At 40.5% G+C, this 15,249-nt stretch overlaps 1 protein-coding gene across 1 annotated transcript in view; it reads right to left on the reverse strand.

The window, feature by feature from the left end:
• pls3 (plastin 3 (T isoform)) overlaps window positions 1-15,249 on the reverse strand; it is a 48,214-nt gene that overhangs the window by 15,984 nt on the left and 16,981 nt on the right. The window contains exons 2-8 of the mRNA XM_083901719.1: window positions 11,734-11,841; window positions 9,436-9,587; window positions 2,134-2,263; window positions 1,762-1,894; window positions 1,144-1,225; window positions 897-1,062; window positions 627-769 (exon numbers count right to left, since the gene is read on the reverse strand). Of these exons, the coding sequence (XP_083757845.1) occupies window positions 627-769; window positions 897-1,062; window positions 1,144-1,225; window positions 1,762-1,894; window positions 2,134-2,263; window positions 9,436-9,587; window positions 11,734-11,794 (867 nt within the window). The 5' untranslated portion in view covers window positions 11,795-11,841. The remainder of the gene's footprint in view (window positions 1-626; window positions 770-896; window positions 1,063-1,143; window positions 1,226-1,761; window positions 1,895-2,133; window positions 2,264-9,435; window positions 9,588-11,733; window positions 11,842-15,249) is intronic.

Genomic DNA, 15,249 nt, shown 5'->3' on the forward strand with positions numbered 1-15,249 from the left:
CTGGGAGGACCCTTCAGCAATGTACCGTAGTCAACCTGTGCTTTGTCAAGCACGCCCGCTGGAGATGGAAACCAATACTTACCTGGTGATCTGCACAGCGGGGATAAGAGCCAGCTACGCAGCCTCTGCAGGGGGAATGCGCAGCTCCAAACAGTCAATGAGGTTACGAGGCTACTGTTGTAAGCGACAAAAAATAGCAACGATCCGTGCGCTAAAGCTGTGAAGATGAAAAGGAGACGATCTTGGTCGTTTCCATCACCCAGGTCAGGTGACTTCGTTGGCATTACGTCTCGATCGGCGCATGTGCATGATGGACATCCAGGTGAATGAAATAGAAACGCCATTTTAGGGGACTGTATTTTTGAAATATTATTGGGAAAATTTCTAAAACGGCCTTGCGTTTCCATGTAGACAGCAGTTGTGCTATTTTAGGAAAACAATGTCATAGTCCCACCTCACTTTTGTGCTGTCATTCATTGTCATGTGTTTCAAGATTGTTTGACAGAGTTCCAAACTACTGTCAATGAAAAGTAACTAAAGTCAGTCTGACAAGACACTAGATATCAGTATAATAATGTCCTGTCTTTAGCAATTTCACACATGGGGTGAAAAAAGTGTAGACCTACCTTGATGTCAGAGCTGAAGTTGTTGATCTTCTGCCAGCCGGCATTTTCTAGGTGAAAGTTAGCCCAGCGTAAAAGCAGTTCCTCTGGAGACAGCTTCATTAGGTCCTCCAGTGTTTCCCCATCTCTCAGTAATGCTGCCAGCGCTGCCAAGGGAGATGTTAAAGATCAGTTAAGCAACTTGAGCAGAGACGAGGAAATGTGAGTAACAGGAGCACAGACTCGAATCCGAATCCACGCTGTGTAACGAGTGCCTGCAACAGTTGCCTCTACCTTCATTTCTGCTGAGCTCAATGTCAGCAAACAGTCCAATCTTGATGATCTGCCACAACAGGCCCAGCACCAGATGCGGCTTTCCCTCCATTAAATCAAAAGCATCAATGTTCACCACATGGCAGCCAATGGCAGACGCAGAGTTCAAGGCCAGGTTAAGATTCTCCTGTAAGGTACAGAGCATTTACCGTGAGAACATTTGTATTAAAAATGGAAAAGTGAACTGCATCAAATGTGTTTGGCTGACCTGTTTTGTAAACCTCGACAGCTTCTTCTTGTTTATGGTTCTCTCATCAATAGTGTCTGGCACTGACAGGTTGACCATTTTGCTATTCAAACACACAAAACTAAACATGAGCTTTTCAGACATTCAACATTTAATCAACAGCACTTCCCCTACCATTATATTAGATTCTAATTAATTCCAATCTGCTCTTTAATGTGCACGTGTGCGCCCAGATGCGCGCACAAGCACACAAACACACAATACACACACATTCAACTGCACCTCTCTCTCACTGGACTCATCCAGGCTCATGCATAAAACATACCATTGTATACAATATGCACATAAGAAAATGGCAAATATATGTGTGTCTCCTTTGCTCTGTGTGAGGCCACAGTTTCAAAATGATTAAAATTAAATGATTTTTAACTAGGTTTAATTATTATTTTATTATGCTCTCAAGTCATGACTATTGGTTTAGGTCTTTAAATGTATATTTATTCATTTATTTATAATGGACATGAGAAGCAATTGAACTTGAACTTTGATGGAGGTACTTGATATTTACTAGTCTTATATATATATACTAGTCTTCAGTGGTAGAGTTGACAGATGTGCAGTAAAAACTGAGTCTCTCACCAGAGTACTATACCATCTCCAACAGACGAGAACAGGGAGCTTGTGTTGGGATCCATGGGCAAGACATGTTTGCAGTCAGGATCTTTCTCCAGAGCTGAGTTGATCCAGTTCACAAATGCAAAGCGCTCTTCCTCTGTAAATTTGTACATGTATACAAGCCTCAGCTAAAAGCAAAGCACCAATAATGATGCGACAGCATTGCCTGTAATGAATACTTAGTGTAGATAATGAGTCATTCGCTGATAGATGATGAATCTGTACCTTACCTGCAAGTCAGCACCTTAAAACAAACACTACCAGTAATAATTGGAGAAAACAAGGAAGGCAAGGAAGGAGACAGTGTCCATGAGGTGAGGACTCTTTGTGACTCACCAGAGAATGAGTGTTGTGTGCCTTCGCTCGACAACTCAGACATCCCTCCTATAGCCAGGATTCCTTCTTTTCTATTGATGACCTTGCGGAATGTTTTTGCTATTTCACTGCCCCTCAGATCATGGACAATCTGAAACAAGACCAACAAAAATGTATACAACAATTAAATGTCGGGTGATATGGGGAAAACATCTAAGTATTGATATACTTAAAATCACTCAATATTGATATATATCACAATATAAATCAAATTAATATTTCTATAAAGCTGGGCAATATGGCTTATAAATAATTATATCTGCATGGGGATACACACAAGGTTTTTTTCTCAAAGGAGAGTGAAAATACACAGTTTATGATTAGGGATGGGGCCGATCCGATCCAGTATAGGTATCGGGTTCTGATACAGACGTAATTGAAATCTCGGAAATCTCTGTAGTCTGTGTGTGTGTGTCTGCTGAAATGTCTCCACAAGCGATTCCCTGACTGCTCTGCTAGCTGGCTGCAAAAAGTGGAATGGGTTTCTGAGCCGTGTCTCGATGAGACGCGGATTAATGATGCACGACTCCGTTCAGGAAATCCATTCCACAGTTTACAGCCAGCTAGCAGGCGAGCATGATTGACCAGGAGTTAACCAGGAAGTTCAGCTCGGCAATCTGCAGCCGAGCCGACGTAATCCCAGCCGTCACCGTTTTAAACACCTGCTCGCTGAGGAGAACAGTACTGACAGCGGCATAAAAACAATGAAAATCACACTCCTCCAAGCCAGGGTTCACGTTAGCCGGTATATATGCCGGTTTTTGGCTGTTGTCACGTGAATTTGGCCGGCGGAAAAAAAACATCACCAGCCAAAATGTCCGGTGAAATCAATGATTAACACGGAGAAGGTATTTATGTATTTATTTATTTAAAATGCCGGCATCGCGTTGTGTTTGGAGATTGTACATTCCGTTTATGTGTGTGTGTCTGTGACTCCGTGTGTGTGTGCGCTGCTCTGCGCTCACTGTGTGTGTGTGTGTGTGTGTCTCGCCAGGGGTCTGTAAAGTCGCTGTAAACGTGGTAAAAGTCATACATATCATACTTGCCTGTATAAAGGAGTTTATTAAAGCCCAATAATCAAAATGATGATAAAAACAATGATGATATTAATATTAAAGCAAACAGAGCATCCATATCGGAATAGTAGCGGAGTATCGGCAGCTATCTAAAATCAGGTATCAGGATCGGATCTGAAGTGAAAAAAGGTGGATCGGAACATCGCTATTTATGATCTGTATTACATACTTAAAAATACAGTAACCTGGAGGAGACTTCCGGTGGCAAGACGACAAGATGGCTGCATGAGCTTGAGCTCCCGATAGCAAGTCAGAATTAGCCCCCTAAATTCAATAATACTGAGCAATTCATAGAAAATTTTTACTTTGGAATGAATAGGGAAATAACTACTAGGAGTCAAACGAAACGTGGCATTCAAGAAGGGAAGAATAAACCGGAGATGGACGACGCGCAGTGTGCTAGCGATAACCCTGTGGAAAACATGTGCTCGGTGCTTCAAAGTATCGGTAAGGAATTACGCAATTCAGGTCTGAGCATAAAGTAGATCTACACACTCTCAGGGAAGAACTCAAAGAAGACATGAAAAATTAACTCAAAGATCTAAAACAGGAAATTTATCAAAAACTTTCTGCTAACTCGGCTCGGATCCAGGCCAATGAAACCAGGCTGAATGAAGCAGAAGCACGAATTAATGAGACGGAGTCGGCAAACGTGGCCATGAAGGGGGCGCTCGTTAAGTCCATGGAAAGACAGAAAACAATTCAGGAAAAGTTGACAGATATGGAGGGACGGCCTAGGCAGAATAACATTCGCATTTACGGTGTACTCGAAGGAAAAGAAGGCAACTCCGTGTCTGACTTTGTGGAGCAACTTTTGAAAAGTGAACTTGCACTGACAGCGGACACTAGCCTGCGGATTCAGCGCGCACACAGAGCTGTAGTTCGTAAACCAGAGCGGAACCAGGCACCCAGGGGTCTATAGTGGTAAATTTCCTGGAGTTTAATACCAAAGAAGCAATATTGAAAAAAGCCTGGGAAAAGAAAATAATGATTGAAGGGTGACGCCTGTCATTTGATCATGATTACGCCACAGAAGTTATTCAAAAGCGCAAGGCATACACGGGAATAAAGAGGCTCCTGAAAGAGAAAGGAATTTGTTTCCAGACTCCACTGGACAAGATGCGCATTCACTGGGACTCAGGAACACGTACTTACGGGAGCGCACAAGACGCAGCGCAGGAGCTGAGGAAGAGAGGTTTCTCAGTGGAAACACCAGGCACCAGCGCCGCGGATCCGAGCCGGGAGATGAAGCGGCTTCTTCGGGCCCCGACATGGCAGCAAGCCGGGGAGAGGAGCACAGACACTGCGAGCCACGCGAGGGAAAGATTACAGGAGTTTGAGCGAATGCCCTCCGACTAATCTTTATTCTCTACTTTGTCACGGTATGTGGAACTTGGTTGTCCCCTTAAAGAAACCAGTGGTGAGAAGTTAAAGTTTTGACTGATATATCACTTCTACCCGTGATGTGAGCCTTAAGCTGTTATATATGGGGAAACATGTATGTGTCCACACGATAACCTTTATTATTTGATTATATTATGAGTGGTAATAGACAACCAATGTCAGCAAACAGTCCAATCTTGGTTTGGCTGGGCAGCTCCTTTCTTATTATTATATATATTTATAAAAAAAATTATTCTATGCTGGTATGTGGGGCCAAAATAATTCAGACCAATGCTAAGAACTTCATTTGGAATACAAAATACATGCTATCGGATGACGTTGGACTGCTGGGATGTGTGAAATTGCGTGTTTCACCTCTAGTGAGGGGCCCTCCTGGAAGAGGATCTCCCCTCAGCCTATCAACGGGGACTCAGGGTGGCGAAGAATAACCCCAACTTGGAAGTTAAAATTTAACGTCGTGCCAGCGTGAGCAGCTCAGAAAACACTTTTGCGTTTCCAACCCTTTAGACGGGAACGCGACAGCGGAGCGTTTTTAAGATTTCCACTCTGGAGGGTGGGTTCATTTTTATGCGTTTTTAAGCCCCAAAAACGCCGTCGCCGTCTAAACGAAAGGCACATCTGATAAAATATTTTGTCGGTTTCACCCTGGAGCGTTGCCGTGTAAAGCCAGAGTAACGATGAGTGAACCCTCATGTCAGTCACTTGTCAGTCACATGGTGTGTGGGGAGGCGGGACTCCTGGTGTAGCCTACCACAGCAGAGTGCAGCTAACCCATTTTATTTATTGCTTTTGCTTGTTTGTTAATTTATTGTGTTCTAGTGTTAAATATTCTTTAAAATAAAAGTTTATTTCTCTTTGAAAAGGTGTACCTGCATTATTATACCATTATCATTGTATTAGATGAAAATGATCTCAGAACAACAATATTATCGATTATCGCAATCATTTCTGAGACAATTTATCGTCCAGTAAAATTTGTTATCGGCCTAGACAGCACTTGCACTAGCGGGAACGCGCATTTTTGAGATTGAGGGTTAAGATTGAGGGTTAAGCAAGGAATTGAAGTCACCCTTACTCTGTTTTGTCACATAACAAATTTTTCTTTAAGCGTTATATATATATATTATTTTTTTTTTGAGTCTATATCTCCTGAAAAGTGTATGTACTGCAAGTAGGACATTTAAGTAGAAACGTGCAATGGTGGTTTCCTCATCTCAAACAATTTATTGAAACAAAAAGCCAAAAACAGTGGTGGGTATACAACAACAAAAAGTGCCAACGTCTCAATAACTTGTCATGTGCCCTTGAGCATCAATGACAGCTTGACAACGACGTCATTAAGGTTCTGGGGTACAGTTACGAGCCTCTTTGCGGTGACTCAGCTGATCCCATAGGTTTTCTATGGGTTCATCCCAAAATTTCGCCCAAAAGCCAAATATCCCTAACTTTTTGTGAGTAGTGTATATGTAGCACTGAAAAAAAGCTAAACTTGGCTAAACAAGGCTCATTTAATAAAGCTGATGCCGGCTTGGGTCTACGATATCTTAATGTTCACCTCTTTATTTCACCGTTTCAGACTTTCTGACTGAAAGATCAGTTTTTTGACTTTGCAGGGAAATGCGTATGACACGTGAATGTAGATTTAAACTTGCTAATGCAGGCAGCAGTGGATCAACTGTGTGCCCTGATTTAAAAAATGCTGCAATCCTCATGTGGAGGACAAAACTTACTACAATTATTACTAAGGATGCTATTGGGATCAATGCTTTCCTTGAGTACTTATTGACCTCCGCCAAGGAGGTATTGTCAACTCAGGGAAACGATAGGCATTGTCGTGCTTATTTTTATTTGCTGACAGACGCTTGAGTCGTCCAACAATTCGGCTGCGACTATAAATTTGGTGGAAACTCTCTCTGCAAGCCTGGATATGTGTGGAGTAGTCTCTGGAGTCTTTAAATGTAAATGGCCAATTTCTTGCCTCAAATTATCTTAAAACTGTGTTCCGTGACACAGAAAAGTGAGAAACGGCCACTGTTTCAACAACAACAATCTTTCTCTCTTGGACGCCATTGCTCACTGTAGCGAAAAGCACAACAACCTTGCGAGGCGACCCCTACTTAACATGTAAATAACTAGAAATAAAAGCTGAAATACTGATTGGTTGTCTTATATCCATCTGTTTATGTCAAACCCAAATGTTTTAAGTGAACAGCAAACATCAAGTACAAATCTAAGTAATAGTGGCATCAGTGCATCCCTAATTATTAATAAGTCCAGGAAAACATCAGGTCATTAAAGGCAATTCAGGGTGTTGTGTGCATAGAAGTGTGATGTAGAGATCTGATGTGCAACTGTGCCTTCATTACACATCAAAACCAGTGTGTTTGGGTGGCAGCATGTATTTATCAACACTTACAGTAAACTAATAGAGCAACTGCTGCTGGCACCCTCAGGCTCATCTCTGTGTCCCAAAATTCAATAATTACATGGAAACAAATGTGCTCTCAGTGTGCTCACTAGCCACACCAGAGAGCACAGGGAGCTCTGTGGTGTGAGTGTGTAGTTTATCAGAAACGCAAAATATTCTCTGAAAAAAAAGGTATTCAATCATCATATGTGCAATATTTCCTGAAGCTGAAGTTATTACTGCTTCATCAGTGGCCACAGCCCCATAGACTTTGGTGCAACAACAATTAGCTATTCAGCTTTATAGGATATGTATTTTAAAAACTTGCTTTACCAAAAACATACAAAGAGTCTCACAGTGCCAGATTGCATTAGAGCTGGGACTAACAACAATTATTTTCATAATTAATTAATCTGTCAATTATGTTTTAGATGAATCCTTTAGCCCAAAAAATTATGAAAAAATGTTGATCAGTGTTTCCAAAAACTCCAAATGATGATGTTCTCAAATGTCTTGGTTTGTACCACAAATATATTTCTTTGTCATATGAAGCAAATAAACCAGAAAGTATTCACATTTAAGAAGCTAACAAATCAGAGAACTTGTTTTAAAGACAAAAATCAAACCAAATCAATTTATCAAAATAGTTGATGATTCATTTAATCATTGCAGCCCTGGTTTGCATTGTTAGTGCACTTACTGTTTAAAACAGAACAAAAAAAGCTTATGGTGAATGATTACAATTTCCCCTCACATCTACAAAGTCATTTTTTAGCCCAAAATGTCCAAATATACTGGACATTGAAGAGGATAATCACATTACGCATTTAAATCTGGGGTCTCATCATCATGCAAACAGAACATATGTGGTCAAATGGTGCTTCATTTAACCCTGCTTTTGAATGTTTCCAATACAATGGTACAATGCCATATTTCAGGCAAAGGGGAAATCCAGGAAACGGAGTCTTCCTGTGAGCACAAGGAGAGAATGTGACGTAACACTGTAAATTCTAGTTTGATAACCAGTTTTTTTTTTATTGTTTTACTTTGGTCCACTCCATTTCATAATGAAACATTAAAGCTGCATTATGTAACAATGTGGCCAAAAACGGTTACTACACTCAAAATCAGTTGACATGTAACTCCGTCAGCAACGAGCGAGGAACGAGCGTTTTATCATAAATGAGTGGCTCTAAGACACACAACACCGCCGTACCGAAGCGGGTATGGCAGCCGCTCCCGGCGGGTGGCTGCCATACCTTTCGGTGCGTCAGTACGGCAGCCCCAAAACCGAGCAAACAGTTCAAAACACAGAACTCGACAGTCGAGCTATGATGCTAACTTAGTTAGCCAAGCTGAACTTACCTGTCTATGAGAAGAGCCCATTCTGCATCCGTTTTGAAATTCCTCTCAGCTTTAAACTCTCTCCACCGTTCAAAAGCATGTCCTATATAGATCCTCGCTTTGCCGCAAACTTTATCTTGGCGTTTTTAACATTCATACCAAGGTCTTTTAGGTCCCGTTTTGTTTCAATTGTAGCTACGTAACTGGCAACCCATGGCTGCTCAACCACTGAGACTCTACTGACTGCAATGATTGGTAGACGGCGATAGGTGGCGCCACATGCCAAAACATGATTTCAAAACATAAACATGATTTGCAGTCTGCAAAATATTTTTTTTAATGCAAATATTTTGTCTGTACTGTTGTTGTTGGTGAGTTCAGTTTGTTATATGAACATTATTCCTGAGTCTCTGTGACATATTAGGAGGATTTTATGGCCAGTTGCTTTAGATTTATTACATAATGCACCTTTAATTTACAATTATTATTGTGTTGGTGCAATATATTTGTTAACCTTTTAATCATATTTTTTCCCACAAAAAGGAAATAATAATAATAATAATTATTATAATATTTTTGCATAATATGTGGAACTCTGGCTACACATACAAACAAAACAGATGTACTATGGGTAGTAAATTCTTTAGGTTTAAAAACAAACACCTCTACCCTCCACATGTTGAGATGCTGAATCTCATTGTAGTCCCTGAATGGCTGCTCCATCATCACTGCTGAAACAAAACACTAGAACTCAAAGATCCACTACATCGGCTTCACCCTGGCTGCATTGCATGACTGCCATTAGGGGTGTAACGTTCTGAACCGAAACCGAAAACCTCCCCTCACCACCAGTATGTTTATGGCATAATTTTTTCGGTTAATAAGCCAAGTAGAGAGAAAGAGCGAGAGCGACCGCCGTTCACCTGTTCAATATAGTTTTTCTGTAGTTGTCGCCTTCATTTCCTCCACATACAGCTAATAAAAATAGATGTAACAAAAAACAAAGATCATTCTCTTATCCACTTTACATACCGTCAAAAACTCTTCAAAGCTGATCTTATTGTCCTCGTTTCTGCGAAGTTTCTGGATGATCTCGCGAACCATGAACCCTGGCAGGTCATGGCCAGCCTCTTTGAGGAGCTCATTGAGTTCATAATCACAGATATAGCCATTACTGTCCAGATCTACAGAGATAAAGAAAAGTATAAAGCAAAATTATTCATCAGAGTTTATGAAATATTTTATTTGTCTCCAAACTAGTTACAATAAATGTCATTCAAGTTAGACTGAGCTTGGTTTACCAAATACTTCTGGCACGTTTCCACTAGCTCGACTCGCCGTGTTATTTTGAATTACCACAAGCAGTAGTACCTGTAACCTGGTACTTTTTTTAGTACCTGCTCTGGCAAGGTTCCAAACGAGCTGAGTATCGTGTTAAATTTGTGCCACATTTGTGAAGGAACAAGGAAAGATTTTGATAGGGATGCAACGATATTCAGAATTTTACCAAACCGCGCTGTACGCTCTGTTCGGTTCAATACACAACGGCAAACAACTGTATTTCGGTATGTGTCAGCCCGTCACAAAACTTTATGCAGCCGCGCATGCTGTGCGATTATATCCACTCAGGAGCAGAGACATGAGTGCAGCACTGCACTCAGTACCATGGTCTGCTCGTGCCGCTTTCAGAGCCAAACAGAACGTCCCTGAGTTTCCCAGGAGCCAATCAGCGCTCCACGTGCAAATGATGAGCGCAGTGCAGAAACAATGAGTGAACGAGAAAAAGAAAGTTTGAAGAGGTACCGTCTTCGTTTAAGTCTGTGTAAGTGTGGGATTATTTTGGATTCAGCGCAAACTACAAAAAGGAAAAGGACTGTAAACAGACAAACCACGGTGCAAAAACATTACGTTGCAAGCATCGGTTATGCACCACAGTGAAGTTAGCTTTAAGTTGGATATTCGACAGACATTCTCTCCGGATAAACGTCTTCCTCGCATCACGACGCTGAAGTTGGCTCCACATTCACCTACAGTGTGACTCCGAGCAAGCCTCTCATTTACGTTGCTATCACCCGTCTCTTTCAGTTGGAGCAGCACCATGTCATGTTTACATTTGATTATATTTGTAGTGTTAAGTAGTTTCTGTGAGTGGGTTAAAATGTTGTTTATTTTTATTGGATATCACTAAACTTTATATATATTTTCAATTTGTGTGGTTTTATGTTTGCTGTTTAATTTGATCTGATAATGCACTATTGTTTAAATAAGGTTTGTGGTTTGATTATATCTGTGCTTTTAATTATTTTTACAATGCAATATTGCCTTTGCTAGTCTGAGTAGTTTTATATCAAGATATTGAAACTGTACCGTTACCATGGCCCCAGAACCTTAATGCATACCGAACCGTGGGAAAACTGTACCGTTGCGTCCCTAGATTTTGAGCAAAAATTTATAAAATAAATTAAATAATATAAATTATATTTTGAAGAGAAATTATATGCGAGCAAAACATACAGTAAATTCATTTGAGCAAACAAATATATTATGTGCTCAATACATTTATTATTTGCAATTTAACGTGCAATAATAACTCCTCTCAATTAGTTTTACTCACATGCCCTCTCACAAACTCACTCATATGCCCGCTCACTGCGCTGCAGACCGCTGCTCACTCTCAATCTCTCCCTTCTGTGCGCGTTCAACTTTACCTGAGCACTCGCTCAACTTGGCACAGCATTACAAATGTGCCACAAAATCAACCAATCGGTGACTTGGAGAAGCTAAATTTAGATTGACTGTTTTGTCTCCAATCATATCGTCGTAGAAGTATTTACAGAGAACATCACGGAAGGGGGGCCCACGGTTGGTGCAAGAAGACCCGGGTTGCTGGGTTCAAGACCCGTTTGGTACAACTTCGAAACAAGGGCCTTTCTGCAAGGAGTTTGCATGTTCTCCCCGTGTGTGCGAGGATTAGGTGAATTGGTCACTCTAAATTGACCGTAGGTGTGAGAGTGGGAGTGAATGGTTGTTTGTCTCTATATGTGGCCCTGCGATGGACTGGCGAACTGTCCAGGGTGTACCCCCGCCTTTTGTTTGCTCAAATGAAATAATTTTTTGCTTGCATAAAATTCATCTTCAAGATATAATTTCTGTGCTTGCAAAATATATTTTTCTCTGCTCAAAATCTCAAATTGTTCCTTCACAAATGTGGCACAAATAACGCAATAGCTGAGACGATACTATGCGTGACGTCGCCAGACTGCCGGCCACTGATTGGTCAGAGTGCCATTATGATTGACATACTATCAGGGTAAAATGACTTGTACTCACCAATTTTGTCAAAGATTTCCCTCATCTCCACCAACTCATCTTTTGTTATCTTTCCAGTCATCTTTCTGTGATTGACCTGAGGTGGTCAGTCAGGAAAAGGAGGTGGAACTGCAGAGAGAAAGAAAGAATCATGAGCTATGTCTTGAAATGAAAAAAATGATTCACACTCTTCTGAACACGTCTTTAAAAGGTGAACTTAACACAACTTGACAAACAAGCTTGACAAATAATGTCACTTCTCATGCACCAGTCTTCCCCTCACTGATCTCAGCTGATCTTCACAACTGCTGCTCATATCTGCTGTTCCCTTTAGCTCTATTCCCTTTTTTAAGCACATCTCTAGTCTCCTATGATCAAATTAATCTCCTGTTAGTTCCATTGTACAGTGAACAAGCCCGTTATAAACAACTAATTCACCGTTTTTGTTCACTGCTGTGTTGAGCCTTAAAGATCAATTAAAATCTTTAAATAATTGTTTTTCTCTTTATCCATCTGTTCTACAAGTCAACTGAAATTATTTTATTTTCATAATCAATTAATATTTTCTCGATTAATTGAGTACTTTTTTTGGTCCATAAAATGTCAAAAAAAATCTGAAAACTGTAGAATGTTCTTCAATTTCTTATTTTGTCCACAGTTTTAATCTTTGTTATATGGCTCAAGGAAACCAGAAAAAATATAACTTTTAAGAAGCTCAAACCGATCAAAACACTCAAACCGATCAAATTGTTTATAAAAAAAAGTTGATGAATGAATTAACCATCGATTAATTGTTGCAGCTAGGGATGGGACTTTTTTGTACTCGAGGAACATGATGGCAAACGTGTGAGATCTGGTTGTACGCTGAATAAACGTTTCTGAATAATAAACGTCGTGTTTATTACGAATAACAGGGAACACAGTCAAAGAGGAAAGTAGGCCGTCACAACATCTATCCACCATCTTCACTTTTATGATGAAAACAGCTGGCAAAGAGACGAGTTGTCCACCATATTTCCTAATTTACATGTCTTGTACTGTACCGTCTATGGAGTTCAACAGCATTGTTCACTGCCAGAGGTCATTACCTTGGTTGTGTGACGTCACTTAGGAGTTGGCTTCACTCAAACACTAGGTACAGTCTGAAGTAACAAAATGATCTGTGTGACTCTTTTCTTTGAGCTTTACTCAATAATTGTTTTTGCTCGAACCAAAACACTGTGTTCCCGAACACCCAAAAGCAACATCTGAAAAATCACTAAAAATAAGAATGACTCAGAGAACCTCCGTCCAAGTCTGCAGTGGCAGAGGAATGCATGGGTCTGGGTAAACCAAGCGTCTACACAGACATGAGCAGGGGGTGCTGCCTCACTCAACAGGGCCAAACTGGTATGATGACATTCCTCTCTCTAACACAAATGTTCAGAAAACAAAGATGAGGTCTGTATGGTAGCAAGAGAGGGAGCTCAGTTTTTCTTCGTGCAGAAAAGTGCTCCCATTTCCTGAGTTAAAATACAGTTCAGCAGAATGCCCAGGAGGTTTGATTACCAGTCTAGTCAAGTTCTTATTGAAAACTTTTTGGGGGGTGAATCCAAATGGCTTTTTTATTGCTCTATTGAAAATATGGTTTAAACATTTAATAAATGTATAATGAGTAAAAAGTTGATAATAACTGGTCCAATATATCTGTTTACAGCACACTGAACACAACACACAGGCTACTGAAGCCACAAGAGTTATGGAAAAGAACTGTTGATGGTGACTTACTCCAACTGTGTTGGGTATTTGTCGGACTCGGACAAAAATTAAGTCCAGTACGCCCATCAGGTTTGTGTTGGATTTGGTCAATATTCTTTCTGACTTGTTAGGGTTCAGACAGAAAAATGACACCCAAGCCAAGCCCAGCATTTTCTCTATGAACTTAAGTGCAGAGGAGGGTGAGCAGTTTACAAACTACAGTTTCTAAAGAGAGTCCAGCGACTGTGTCAGACAGAGTCTAACATCCATCCATTATCGACCGCTTTATCCTCAACCGGAGGGTTTGCCGGGGTTGATGTGCCTATCTCAGCTGACATAGGGGGATAGGCGGGGTACACCCTGGACAGTTCGCCAGTCCATCGCAGAGCCACATATAGAGACAAACAACCATTCACTCTCACATTCACACCTAAGGTCAATTTAGAGTAACCAATTTATCTAATCGGAGTCCAACAAATATTTTTAATTAACTGATTCTAGTGATTCAGTTACACTGAAAACAACTGCTTTACAAGTCACTAGTCACTCGTGTGTGTGTCATTAATTGAGCCTTTTTATTAAGTGAATAAAAAGCATCTTTCCTTGTGTTCCTGCTGATTTCTGTGAGAGTTAGTGTCTGTGTCTCAAGCTAAGCTGATCATGTCAGAACCTTATGCAACCACACATCAGAAAACAAGAATTATCCCTTTAAAGTTACCAACATTCAAAGCTGAGTAATTTCGAGCATCGAGTGTCTTCTGTGGCCACAGCTGCATCACAGACACACTCAGAAACTGAACAATGGACTTCAGTGACCATGCATGCTTTTTTATGAAAGAAAGATGACAATTCAGTAGCAAAGTGGTCTTAAAGATGTGACATTTCCCTTTGCGCAACAAAATAAATATTTGTCCTATAAAACTAAGACTGACTCTTGACACCAAAGTCATACAGATATGGAATCAACAAAAGTCATAGCCATATTGAAAGGCAATTACATTGTTTCTAACACATAAATTAAGTAAATATGCTTCATTTAAAATTTTAAAAAAGACGAAGAAATAAACCAGGTACAATCTGAAATGAAAGGTAATAACTGTACTTTAAGATCATGCAGATATGCATACAGATCACAAACAGTAGATATTTTATTTTAGAGTGTATTTTCAGTCTCCTCTGAGAAGCACAACATCTCCAAAGAAAAGTTTTTATGAGCCCAGAGAAACAACCCTTCATTTGCTTAACAATATCAAGATATAATTCACAACCATATCACCCCATCAAAAGATGTTAAAAAAAAGTATTGTGATAGATCCCCCCCCCCCCATCATGCCAGCCACAGTGCAAACTTTATATATTTTAAGTAGGGCTGTCAAAATTAACGCGTTAACGCAGGATGATTAATTTGTGTAATTAACGCATACATTTTTTTTAACGCACTTTCTCACTTTCATCGCGCTACAGGTAGATGTGCAGTTTATGAACAAGCAAGGCAGGTAACTGCTTGGGGCCCCGAGCCGATAGGGGGGCTCCCGACACTCGGAGCCTTAATGCATCAGTGAGCAGCCGAATCCCCGCCCCCCTTAAACAACAATGGTTCATTTGCAATGACATCTCAGTCGGGAACCTCCCTAAAGGGGCCCAACGTCAATGAAGCTGAAGGAAAATTAAGGGGAAGAAAAAAAAGAGGATGAAGAAAAAAGAAAAAAAGACACAGTTGTAAGTGGCGCTGCTGGCGCAGATAATGATATAATTAGGCCTGTCACGATAACAAATATTGCTGGACGATAAATTGTCTCA

This window comes from Microchirus variegatus (assembly GCF_963457635.1).
Source record: "Microchirus variegatus genome assembly, chromosome: 15".
In the NCBI taxonomy this organism is placed as follows: domain Eukaryota; kingdom Metazoa; phylum Chordata; class Actinopteri; order Pleuronectiformes; family Soleidae; genus Microchirus; species Microchirus variegatus.